The sequence below is a fragment of the Ruditapes philippinarum genome, unplaced genomic scaffold, assembly GCF_026571515.1.
Source record: "Ruditapes philippinarum isolate M1 unplaced genomic scaffold, ASM2657151v2 ctg125_1_1_1_1, whole genome shotgun sequence".
NCBI lineage: Eukaryota > Metazoa > Mollusca > Bivalvia > Venerida > Veneridae > Ruditapes > Ruditapes philippinarum.
The window spans coordinates 255713-268123 of NW_026853776.1; the positions used below are offsets into that span (position 1 = coordinate 255713).

The 12411-nt window shown below is 32.0% G+C and overlaps 1 protein-coding gene across 1 annotated transcript; it reads right to left on the bottom strand.

Moving 5' to 3' along the window:
* Positions 1-1889: 1889 nt before the first annotated feature.
* Positions 1890-9783, bottom strand: LOC132737831 (kelch-like protein 3). Its single transcript, XM_060725186.1, has 8 exons — positions 9673-9783; positions 7080-8069; positions 6488-6634; positions 4864-4992; positions 4365-4541; positions 3622-3768; positions 2958-3123; positions 1890-2397 (listed from the first exon to the last, which is right to left on the bottom strand). The coding sequence occupies exons 2-8, from the start codon at positions 8041-8043 to the stop codon at positions 2238-2240; spliced, it is 1890 nt and encodes a 629-aa protein (XP_060581169.1). The 5' UTR covers positions 8044-8069; positions 9673-9783; the 3' UTR covers positions 1890-2237.
* Between the last annotated feature and the right edge of the window lie 2628 nt (positions 9784-12411).

The following is a 12411-nucleotide window of genomic DNA, read 5'->3' on the forward strand; positions in this document are numbered from 1 at the left end:
AGAAATCACATAGCCATGTGACAAAAACAAGAATATTTGAGCCGCGTCACGACAAAACCAACACAATGCGTTTGCGACCAGCATGGATCCAGACCAGCCTGCGCATCCGCGCAGTCTGATCAGGATCCATGCAGTTCGCCCACCAACTCTATTACAAGTAGAGAAACCGATAGCGAACAGCATGGATCCTGATCAGACTGCGCGGATGCGCAGGCTGGTCTGGATCCATGCTGGTAGCAAACCCACTATGTTGGTTTTGTCATGACACGCCTCATTAATGTTGAATATAAAAACCTTATTCTATCATTTATTATAGAGCTGCAGCGAAACTAAGTCTAGTGACTGATTAAGTTTTATCATGCCCTATAATACCAAAAATAAAAAGATTTATCCTTCAATCATATCAAACCCCAAATATCTCGAGTCTGACTTTTTTATAAAAAAACAATCATTTTCGCTTGTCTTAATAGATAGTACCAATTGCAAAGATTGCAAAAGAAAATGTGTTGAAATGATAAATGTGAAATGAAACAATATTGTAAAACAAAATAAGAAAAGAATAGACATTAGTAAATTCAAGAAATTCATACAGCCACATCTTGTCAAATGCTCATAAAAAATTTAACAATTAATACATCATTGTTTTGACAATCACAGAATCTGTGGCCAGATGCCAGGAGTACCTCAGAGTCTTTTTAGATGCCAACTGGTTTGACAGTCACCCTTTATTCTTGCTTTCTTTATTTGAGAAAAAGATGTTATTCAAAAATTAAGCCAACAATATTTTCAGCAGACAACAATTGTCAATTGCATGCATACAAATTTTCAATCACTGGAGAAATTTTAAACAGAATAGTGCATGTTTTACATGCCTACGTAAAGTTTATTCTTTAATATTATGTGCAAAATATACAAAGAAAATCATATATAAAATAACTTCAAACAAAACTTGGTTCTAATTAGAATTATCACAAGTACATGTACATTATTACAAACAATAAATCTAGCATTAATGCAACTGAAAAAGAAGGAGTCAATAGGTCAAATAAAAAATATGTTTGAAAATTGACAGACAAAGAATGTTAAACAGCAATAAGAGTTTAAATTTTCCTATACTTACTTAATGTCATATAATTCTTCAAAATCAGTAAATTTTATATAGTAAAACACAGCTGCATTAACAGTACTAACAGCTTACAGTTAACATTATTCCAGAAAAAAAAATATTCCAACAATCAATGAAATGGGTGAAACATTCAAAGAATTCCTCATTAAAATACTACATACATTCTTAATGAAATATTTATTAAAATGAAGTAAATAATTTGAATTCTATGTAAAATGAATATTACCTGTTTTTTTTCAGTACATGGAACACATAGTTTTGACAGTGAAAACAGTAAAGCCTGGATGTTTTCATCAAGAAATTAATATCAAACAAATAATGTATCTAATGATTTCTCATCTCCCTTTTTCATTTCCACAATAACCACCATGTCTTTAACACTTGCAACTCCAGATGGTAGTTCATAGAGGTATTTAGAGAATAATGGTCTAACAAGAAAATGTGTTCAATTAACTCACACACCATTAACACACCAGAATAAAAAAGAACCATAACTATATGGCTAGACAGACAAACGGAAGGCCAGACAATTCAATTAAAAGCAATTAAAACCTTATATTCCAATAAAACATGTTGTCCATGTCATTTAAAAACGTTTCAAGAAGCAGCCAATATTATGTTGCATTCCAGTTAACCATGCAGCCATTATAAACATTATGTTAATAATGTACCTCATTAACAAGAAAATTTTTATATTAACATCTTACAAATATGTTCCATTTCTAAACTTTGCCAATGTGGACATTTCCAAGTTGAACTACGTTGTTATCATATTCTATCATGCAACTGCGTAGTAACCTGACATCAAAAATAAGCCCCGCCCATTTCAACAAACTTCTCCAAAGTTGAAATGTTGACATTTCTAAGTTGTTATCATATTAATAATAAGCTGCCTTCTTCATTGTTGATAATTCATTTCTTTTTCACATCAAGTTTTAAATACATGAGATACTTAATGCCTTAGAAGCATCTTAATTATACAGAAAAAGATATTTACACATATCATCATGCCATTATGAAGTCTACATCATAATGATATCAATCATGTCATGTACGTACACTATAGACAAATTTGATATCATATATCACGGCACATTTACACAAGATGATATCACACGGAACATGTACATTTATTATGGCATTCAGCATTATGCATGTCTTTCCGGATTCTCATGGATACACAACTTAGCCAACTGCGACTTGTTAACATTTCCCCGACAATATCCCATGTGTCTGTCAGTGAGTTGTAACATTCAATTGTGTCATGATATCTAAAAATAGAAATAAAATGTATATTTCAAATTTGATATAGTGGAAAAGTGCACTTAACAGCATCTGTGATCAGTTACTTTATATTTTTTTGGTGTTTTATGTCTTTGTCTTTGATTACTTATAGGTTCCAGAATGTTAAGGGTTAAAAACTTTGTGTCTGAGTGGTTATAATGATAACTTTTAGATAACTTTCCTTTTCCTGCAGTTAAGATCATAATACAAATTATAATCAGGATTTACATTAATAACAGATTAAATAAAAAAGATAACTCCTCCCTCCCTTATAAAATCTCACCACAGCCCTTTAATATTTAAATAAAAGATAACTCCCTCCCTCCCTTATAATCTCACCACGCTCCTTTAAAACAAAAATAGAAAGATAACTCCTCCCTCCCTTATAATCTCACCACTCCCCTTAAAACTTTTAATAGAAAGATAACTCCTCCCTTATAATCTCACCACGACCCTTTAAAATATATATAAAAAGATAACTCCTCCCTCCCTTATAATCACACTACGCCCCTTTGAAATTTAAATAAAAAGATAACTAAAATTATACCTGTCCCAGCCCTCCTCACCACCACAGACGTATATTTTGGAACCTATCACAGCTACGCCTGGTCTGTATCGTCTCTCTAACATCGGTGCTTTCTGTAACCATTCATTTCTCTCGGGATCATAACATTCAACTTTGTTTGTATTCTCTGTAGATGCATGCCAGCCACCTGAAACAATAACAACAAGTGTATATCAGAATAAAGGGATGTTTAATCAAAGCTTAAAGTAACACATTTTCATTAAAATCCCACAATTAATTATGACTAAATAGTCAATACACACATTTTAATCTGACCTCTGCATGTGATCTTGACCTTGGCCATGGGGACCTAAAATTTGAGCACAACACTCCATCTTGCAATGTTATATTAAAATCCATCAATGCATGTAGGACATTTGCCTAAGACAAGTATTTATTTTCCTTAGACCTCCAAGTGTAACCTTGACCTTTGAGCTGCAGTTCTGGTACATGGTGTGACACTTCATCCAGGCATTTAAAATGATAAATTTTGCCTTAATACTCTATATTGTCAAGAACATGTTTATGCATTCACTTCAACTTCACTAAAATACAACATTAATTTCAAAAAAATTTAATACATAGACTTCTTTGTAGTTTTATATAAATTTCAAAAAAAAGACACTTTGCTGTAAAAATAGTTTACCTATAACATAGATGAGACCATCTAGGACACATGAAGCACTGCCAGATCTAGGTATCTGCATGTTAGGACGATCTATCCACATATCTGTCCTTGGATTATAACACTGTACCAGATCTATACCATCCCCATCCTCCAACACTGCACCACCTTTAATAAACAAATATTAACCTATATTACCATTCTACCTTATTATAATATATATACACTTGACTATAGTTATACCTTTAAAAAATTCAAAGGGCTTTATAATTTAATGTATTTAACACTTTTTAGAACAAAACATGCAACATTAAAATTCAATTTAAAAGGATTTCAATAACAAATCATACAATTTTTAAGCAAGTGTTATAATGGTGGCATAGACTGATCTCACTGAAGGTTCCTGCAGCCTAAGAGTCAATAAATTTCACTAAAACTTTTATTTCTGACACCAAGTTTCAGATGTATGCTAACTACTGACATTCAATCTTAATTGATGCTATTCATTCGGTTTCATTTTTGTGGCTAGAAAATTAAAAGAGCTATTGGGTAGCTACTGAACTGCCTGATACAATCCAGGTCAACATGCAACATATTGTCAAAATAGTACACCCTGTATCTTTCTTATTGTTAGCTACTATAATAAATGACTAATGTAAGCTTTCAGATAAATAGAACAGCAAACAAACATAGAAAACTTTGAAAATTAGTCAGGTGTCACATTAAGAAATAATTTATACATCAACATCATTATAAAAACATACCTGTCACATACAGGAGACCTTTGAGAGCCACAACAGCTGGACTAGTGAGTGCAATCTTCATTGGAGGTATAAATGACCATGTGTTCAGTACCGGGTTATACCTCTCTACACTGTCAAGTCTACTAGACCCATCCCAACCTCCTATAGCATATACATGACCGTCCAACATTGCCATTCCTGTGATAATTTACTATATCATAAGAGTGTCTGTGAAAAGTTAACATAAATTTACATGTTGAATTTAATTTTCTGCATTTATTACCTTGAACAACTATATCACACGAAATCTTATTTAATAGACTAATAATTCATCTTAAGGAATAAATACAATCCTGGCCACATGGCCGAGTGGTAAATGTAGCTATTAAATGGATTGTACAAATATTCTGAGTATTGCTGGCCACATGGGTTCAAACAGGGATAAGCTGTTGTTTTCATAAATAAATTTTGTATGAAGTTCAAGTAATTACAATGCTAGAAATTGACATGATATACTGACCTAATTCAGATCTAGCCATATTCATTGGCACCATTTCCATCCATGTATCAAGGTTCTGATCAAATCTCCACATACTTCGGCTAGCAGAACCATCAGGAAACTCACCACCAGCTAAATATATGTAATCTCCTACATAAAATAAAGGCAAAAAATATATAGTATAAATATGTATTTTAACATACAAACAACACAAAAAGTAAATATGTAACTTTGCATTATCAAAGTAATAATTGATAAAAAAATGAGGGTCATGATGGCACACTTATTGCTCACTTGACAATAACGATTCTTAATGTCAAGGAACAGTTAATATTGACAAATATTAATGAAAGGAGGCAGGTTAATAATCTGCATGTGAAATAGTTTACATGATTTCCAAAAGAAATCACTGATTGCTATTGAAAGTCAATGTCAGCTAATAAAATCAAGTGTTGCTACAAGTGTAAGTTTACTCAATTGTTGTTTAAGAAAGTTAATGACTTCTAATGGAAGTCACAGGTTGCTAAGTGGAAGTCAGTGGTTGCTAATTGAAGTCAATGGTTGCTATGGAAGTCACTAGTTGCTAACAGAAGTCAATGTTGCTATGGAAGTTACTGGTTGCTATGGAAGTTACTGGTTGCTATGGGAAGGCAATGGTTGCTTTAGAATTCACTGATAGCAAATGGAAGTCACTTGTTGCTATGACATTCTCAGGTTACTAATAAAGTCAATGGTTGCTTTACTGGTTGCTAATGGAAGTCAATGGTTGCAATGGAAGTCATTGGAGCCTAAGGCAAGTCAGTGGTTGCAATGGAATTCACTGGTTGCTATGGGAAGTCACTAGATGCTACGGAAATCACTGGGTTCTTATTCAGTTTTGACCGGACCCAAGGCTATAATTTGAACAAACTTTGTAGCAGTCAACAGGTTCAGAGGAGAAACAGAGGACAAAATTGTTCAAGTTATTTTCTATAAACATGTAAGGAAAAGAGGAGAAACAGAGGACAAAATTGTTCAAGTTATTTTCTATAAACATGTAAGGAAAACCAATGACCCCTCACACATCAGAGACAGGTCCTTCACAATAGTACAAAATAACAAATCTCAAAAAAATCAGTTTCATAGAAAACACACATGACACATGTACAAAAAAATTCAATTTTGCCAAATTGACAATATGGTTGTTAGGCTTACAACAGTAAAGAACCCATATATAAAGTTATCATGCTATACAAGTTTTTACTGCAGTATATACATGAGAACATACTAGCAAACTATCACAAAACATGATGAAATAATGGGATTTAAAATTGTTTTGCAACAAGCTTGTGGTATGTTATTACCAAAACCATCATAAACGATGGGTTTTTAAATATTTACATGTATATGATATTATTACCAATTCAATATTCATGTAATTAAGTTCCAAAATTTGGAAGTCAAAGACTGCAAAATGTTCGATACTGGTAGTCATACAGGTGAAGAAGGAAAACAGTTATATTTTGGAAGTCACATGCTAAAATTACAAGTAAACGACTGCCAAACTTCCACTAACAGAAGCGCTGTGTAAGTATGAAGCTATTCATTATCAATTTTTTGTTTTGGGAAAAAATTCCTGATAAATAAAATATACAACACTATTTACCTGATGAGACCATGCCATGTTTACTGATAGCAAATGGCAGACAGGCAAGTGGCTTCCACCTACAGGAGCCAGGATCAAACATCTCAACACTGCGCAGCACAACCTTGTCATCCTCACCACCAACGCAGATAATCACCTCCATGTAACCTATAATGGTTTAATTATATCAGATTTGTTTTACATTCAAATAACCTCTTTATACAGTATGTTAACTAGTCATTCTTTTATTTTTCAGTTGAATGAAAAGGAAACCAAGAAGAAATGCTGGTCCTCATTAAAATGCCATAACTTGATGTTGTTTTAAGGTTTATATTCTTTGCAGTTTGCTTTGAAAGATAATAAGTCTATTGACTTGACTATACAGATGTCAGTGCACCATAGAAAAGTTATTTTGGCCATTAACATCGAAGAAGTAAACATAAATAATTTATCTATTGTTTACTTCCCTAAGAAAAATATATCAGAGAAAAAGCCTGGTTATGCTTTGTAACACCATCTGTTTGTTTTCTTATGCTAAATGAATTAAGAATTCTAAATAAGTTGTCTGCTATTTAAATCACAAAATGTTTATTTCACATTTCCAGTAACTTACCCAAGGATTTTCTAAGTTGAGTTCTTGTTGACTGCAGTTCAGAGTGCCTATCCCTCAATAGTTGATATGTCTTAGCTTCATCCACCAGCACTTTACATTTCTCTGACTGACTGATAACCTCCTGTTTCTCTACTACATCAAACAGATAGTATGGACTGATCAATGGTAGTCGTATATGCTCTAGCACTTTATCAAAGTCATTTTTACGTCCTTCTGTATCAAAGTCCAGCCACCTGACAGCTGACTGATAAACCTGCTCCTCTGAATCTATATTTAATTCCTCATCTTGTAAAAACTCAATTAATTTATCTTTGGTGAGTTGTAGATATTCTTCTTGTAGACAAACAGATTTAAAATGTCTCAGTATGTATTTCTTTGACGTTTGCTGTAGTTCTATGCAAGCATGGGCCTCCGCAAAACAATGAATACCAATACTGTTGGTTTCGTCCATGTTGTGTTCTAAATATTGACCACACGCCTCTTTCACTGGTAAAATTTCGAGTAAGTTTGAAGCAGAGAGAAGAGCCTGCACATTTTGTCTGTTAATGAGAATTTCAGAAGTGTAGGCATAATTTATTAAAAGTTCCATTACAGATGCGTCTACATCATTTATAGTTACCATATCCTGTGTACTTTCTGCTAGATTACCAGTGAACATGGCATTGAAATATGGACTAAATGAGGCTAACACAATTTTGTGACATTTAAACTCTTGGCCGCCCGCAGCAAGAGTCATATCACAAAACTGATTTGAAACACGTAGATGATTTAACCCGGTGAGCACCTGGCTAGCATGAGATATCTCGTGAAACTTGAATTCCTCATCTGTTGCCGAGTCTTGAATACTAGAAGTTGAGTCAGCGCTATTCCTTCTCAAGCAAAACCCTGCTAGATATCCAGCATCAAAATTCATCGGGGGTCTTGTATGCTCAATGCAGGGTCCAGCATGATCCCCAGATGACATGACTGATTAAATGTCTTCCGACGGATCTGTTCAAATACAATATACATTTATTAACTTCATATCACTACAAATTCATGGCTTCAAAAAAACATTTCTTGCTGGCATCACAGCCATTAAATTGTGTTGCATCCAAAAATATTTAAGTCCAATTTTTTTTCCAGCTTTTTTGGGAGAAATTCGTGGCTCACATTGGAAAAACTTATCCTATATTTTGGGAAATTTGAGAAACCTTAAAAAGATGCAAGAAATACATTATTTATGACTATAAGTTTTATTCATGTATATGCTTATCTCAATTGTCACTTCTTATAAGATTTAACAAGTCAAAACAGTTCAACATTTCTCTGAAGTTGAAACAGATTGAATTTTTTTACCTGATATTGGGAAGTAACCTGTAATCCAGTATTAAAATTAAAAAAACTATTTTCACTTGTTAGGTTTTGGACCACTCTAAACAAAATATATCATTGATTAACTTTTCTAAAGATTAGAGTTTTACTAACTGGACTGGTTAATTCATTCTGGGATCCCAGGTTCATACATAATCATACATTGTTTTTCCCCTGCTTTGGAAATGGTGCCAGTACCAAACCAATTGGGAAAAATGCATTGTTTTGAACTTTTAACACAAATTGGTAATTTAACAATATCATTCAGGTATTCATGGGGAATTTCATTTATCAAGGGAGACATTCATGAGAATTATGCATAATATACACTTTAAAGCTATGTATTATTAACGGCAACTATTAACAATAAAACAATTTACTTAAATGATTTGTTTTTCTATTTGAGTTAAAATAAATTGAGTAAAAATAAACAAAAAATGTTTAGGTGCGAAACCCTGGAAGTACAAAATGAACTGGGTCACCGTACGTATAATACTCAGACAGACAGACAGTCTATCTGTCTTATAATACTCATGATGCAGTTATACTTGGTTTTTATCACATATCAATTTGGAAGCATCCATTGCAGTTTTTGTTTACCTTTTTTTGAAAGGGAATTTTCAAAGTAATTTTGGAAATTTTAAAAGTAAAAAACTTGGGAAATATGCTGTCTATTTTTTATTGGGAATGGTGCCGATTTCCAGTATTAGTAATATGTATATAAGGGAAAAAGCTATCATGTCATATTACTTAATTATTCTTTACTTTTTATCTAAACACTCAAGTTTTCTTTATAATATTCAACATTATCAAACTACACAGGAGCTGTGAAAAAAAATTAACAGAGAATGTATACAGTGTCCTTTTAAACTGTTAAAAATCCTAACATAAAAGCAAGCTGTATATATTTTTCAATTATTCAGGAGAGCATTTCATTTTTTTAGATAACAGATAGTCAAGTAAGACTTCTGATCATGTATAGAAATCCGTCGAGCACAAATCCAGCACAGAAAAGATCACAGCTGTTAGATTTACAGCAATGTATTTGTATGTCCGAAATATGGCATATCCGAAAATCTTTACTGTAAAGTAAAAGTAAGAGATATTTAAAAATATTAACTACGATACAAAATAATAATTGGTTTACATAATGAATACATAAACATTCAGTGCTTTTAAATTATCTGAATTGGAACATCAAATATATATAGTATTGATCATATAAATAAAGAAAATTTACCACAACAAATCCGATCTAGGCCAATTGAAAAACCGAAACCATACCATATAACAGGTACTCGTTGTTTCTTATTAAAAAAAATTCAATTAATAAGTTCAATGTGAATATACTATGTGCGCCAAATACAAAAATTGTTGATGTTAAAAAAAAGTTCACTTGCGTGTTTATGGCTCTAAAGTAATAAATATGCAGCTTGATATTGGGCCCAACAATATATTTTTTGGAACTTCAACACATATGCGCCAAACATCTTGAAATAAGTGATATTTAATCAAATAAGGTTAAAGACACATTTTGTCCCAGAAATGCTTATTTTTTCTCTCAAAAACTTTTTATGTTTGGTGTATATCTATAGTTTCCAAAACGTTAACTACCATTTACCTGAACCATCTTGAACTTCTGATCCTTTTTTGGCAAATTTTTAGTACAGCCATGGTATATTAGTATTTTGTATGGAAGTCAAAACACATGCAACCAGGTACGTGTTAATATACGTACCTGATGCAACTTATAATTTACATTTTGCTACTTTTATGACAAATTATTTCATATAAACGATACTTTTTTCGGTCAACAAGCATTTATAATTAATAACATGCTCTAAAAATGTAAAATTAATATTTGCCTGTTTAAAGAAGAAAAAAATAGCTTCTGAGGCATAAATAACGTGCCTTACATTATCGCAGGCTGTGAAGTGAATTACAATCACGTATAAGATGCATTTGGTCCAGGAATATGAAATGTTCATTTTCTGTTCCGTTCCAGTGTTGGGCACATAATTTAACATACCATGTTTAAAAAGACTAGTTCGTGCAAGTATGAACTTGTAATGTTCACATTTTTTAATTAAGTTTTTGATTTACGCTATGCTTCCACCTCAAAAATCATAATATGAATTAAATCATTTTATTACATGTTTTGCAGTAGATTACTGAGTTATAACGGTTAATTATATTCTGATAATTTCACAGTAATGATTACCAAATATAATTTCACAGTAGCCGAACTATATTTGGCGTAAAAATAAAATATTTATCATTAATGAATGTTTTTTCAGCGGAAATGTAGTCAATCATAATAAAAAATGTACGTGATAACTGTAGTTCGTAAATATTTACGAACGTTGTGCTGAAAAACATCTAAAATCTAAAAATAATCATGGAATTATATTTTGCTTCAACATTGTGACGTCATTATTTGATGACGTCATGAAGATAAGAGCATGACGTTACGCGGCAAAAAATCAGTAAAATGTTGTAAAAATCGTTAAAAAAAATCATGAAATAAACAGAAAAAATTGTTTGTTTACATGTGAGATCAAATAATATTTCACTCGTGAAACCCAGCTATTATATTTTCACTCGTGGCTACGCCACTCGTGGAAAATATTGCATCTGGTGTTCACTCGGTGAAATATTTTTCGATCTTACACTGAAACAAACAAATATCCTCTATATCTTTCAGTCCTTTAAAAATTGATATTAACTATAACTTTCTCTCCACGATTGTTTAAGGGATTCAGGTTTAAGTATTCGAGATCTCTGACGAGCTTCTAGTTAAATGCTATATGAATCTTGTTGTTTGTTTTTGAAACTATACAAACTTTCTTGAAGATAGAGTTGATGAAGACAGATCTGTTCGAATCTACTTAACTCCACCCAGAGTAGGGGATAAGATCAGGGAGACTTATACACAAAACATGTAACCATCGGCAAGCGCCTCGGGTCATATGTATGTCATTATTATATACCAAACTTCTTAAGCACTTTTCTTATGCACATTTACACGTTCAAAAGTACTGTACAGTATAACCAAATATATAAATGATACAATATTAAAAAAAAATGCTCAAGTAAAAATTTCAACTCAAATGTAGTTTTAAAATTTAAAAAGACCCACAAAAAAATAAAATACAGGTAACACTTAAGAATTGTTAAAAATCGAAACTAAAAAATAATCAGTCCAAAGAAGTGAGTTTTAAAATTTAAATAGACCAACACAAAAAATAAAATACAGGTAACACTTAAGAATTGTTAAAAAGCGAAATTAAAAATTAATCTGTTCAAATAAAACCTCTTAAATAAGTGAGTTTAAGTGCTCTCTTAAACATTGGTAGAGTTTCACAGCTTTTAAGTGTTCTAGGTAAGGCATTCCATGGAGAGTCTAGGTGATGCCGTCATAAACTCACGACCCCATAAGTCACATTTCTACTACGCGGTACAACCAATGTTAAACAATCATTCTGGGACATGGGATGTAAATGTCTTGCATGTTTTATATGTAAATAAGTGTCTGTCCATGAAGCGCCTTAAACACATATATGTAAACGATGCCAAGTCAATTATCGACATTTTTTTTCAATTTCTTTCAATTGCGAAAATTCGCTATAAATCTTGCTTTTTTGCGTTCTCGTGTCCATAATTAAGGGAAACTATTTCCATAGATTCAGTATTGTGGATAATCATACATTCTGAGAATAAATTAATGAGTCTGTTTATAATATGTTTATGAATGATTCAGCTATTTTCCTTTTTCTGCAAAACTGATATAAAAACAAAATTTGTCAAAAAATGTGAAAGTAAAAATAAATATATTGCTACTCAAAATGAGCCACACCTTCACCTATTGTTTTAATTCTGTAAAAGGTACCGTAACACACTTTAGATTTAAAACCAAAAGAATATAGTGAATATGTAACACTGTATCTATTAAGAAATAATTATATAAAAAAAAACACTG

What these genes read in the sequence shown, in the direction of transcription:
- LOC132737831 (XM_060725186.1), bottom strand. Translation starts at nt 8,043, where the DNA reads ATGTCATCTGGGGATCATGCTGGACCCTGCATTGAGCATACAAGACCC. An exon ending in TATGGCTAGATCTGAATTAG is followed by an intron (nt 4,542 to 4,863) that starts GTCAGTATATCA and finishes AAATTATCACAG; the next exon opens with GAATGGCAATGTTGGACGGT. An exon ending in TGGTCTCATCTATGTTATAG is followed by an intron (nt 3,124 to 3,621) that starts GTAAACTATTTT and finishes TTATTGTTTCAG; the next exon opens with GTGGCTGGCATGCATCTACA.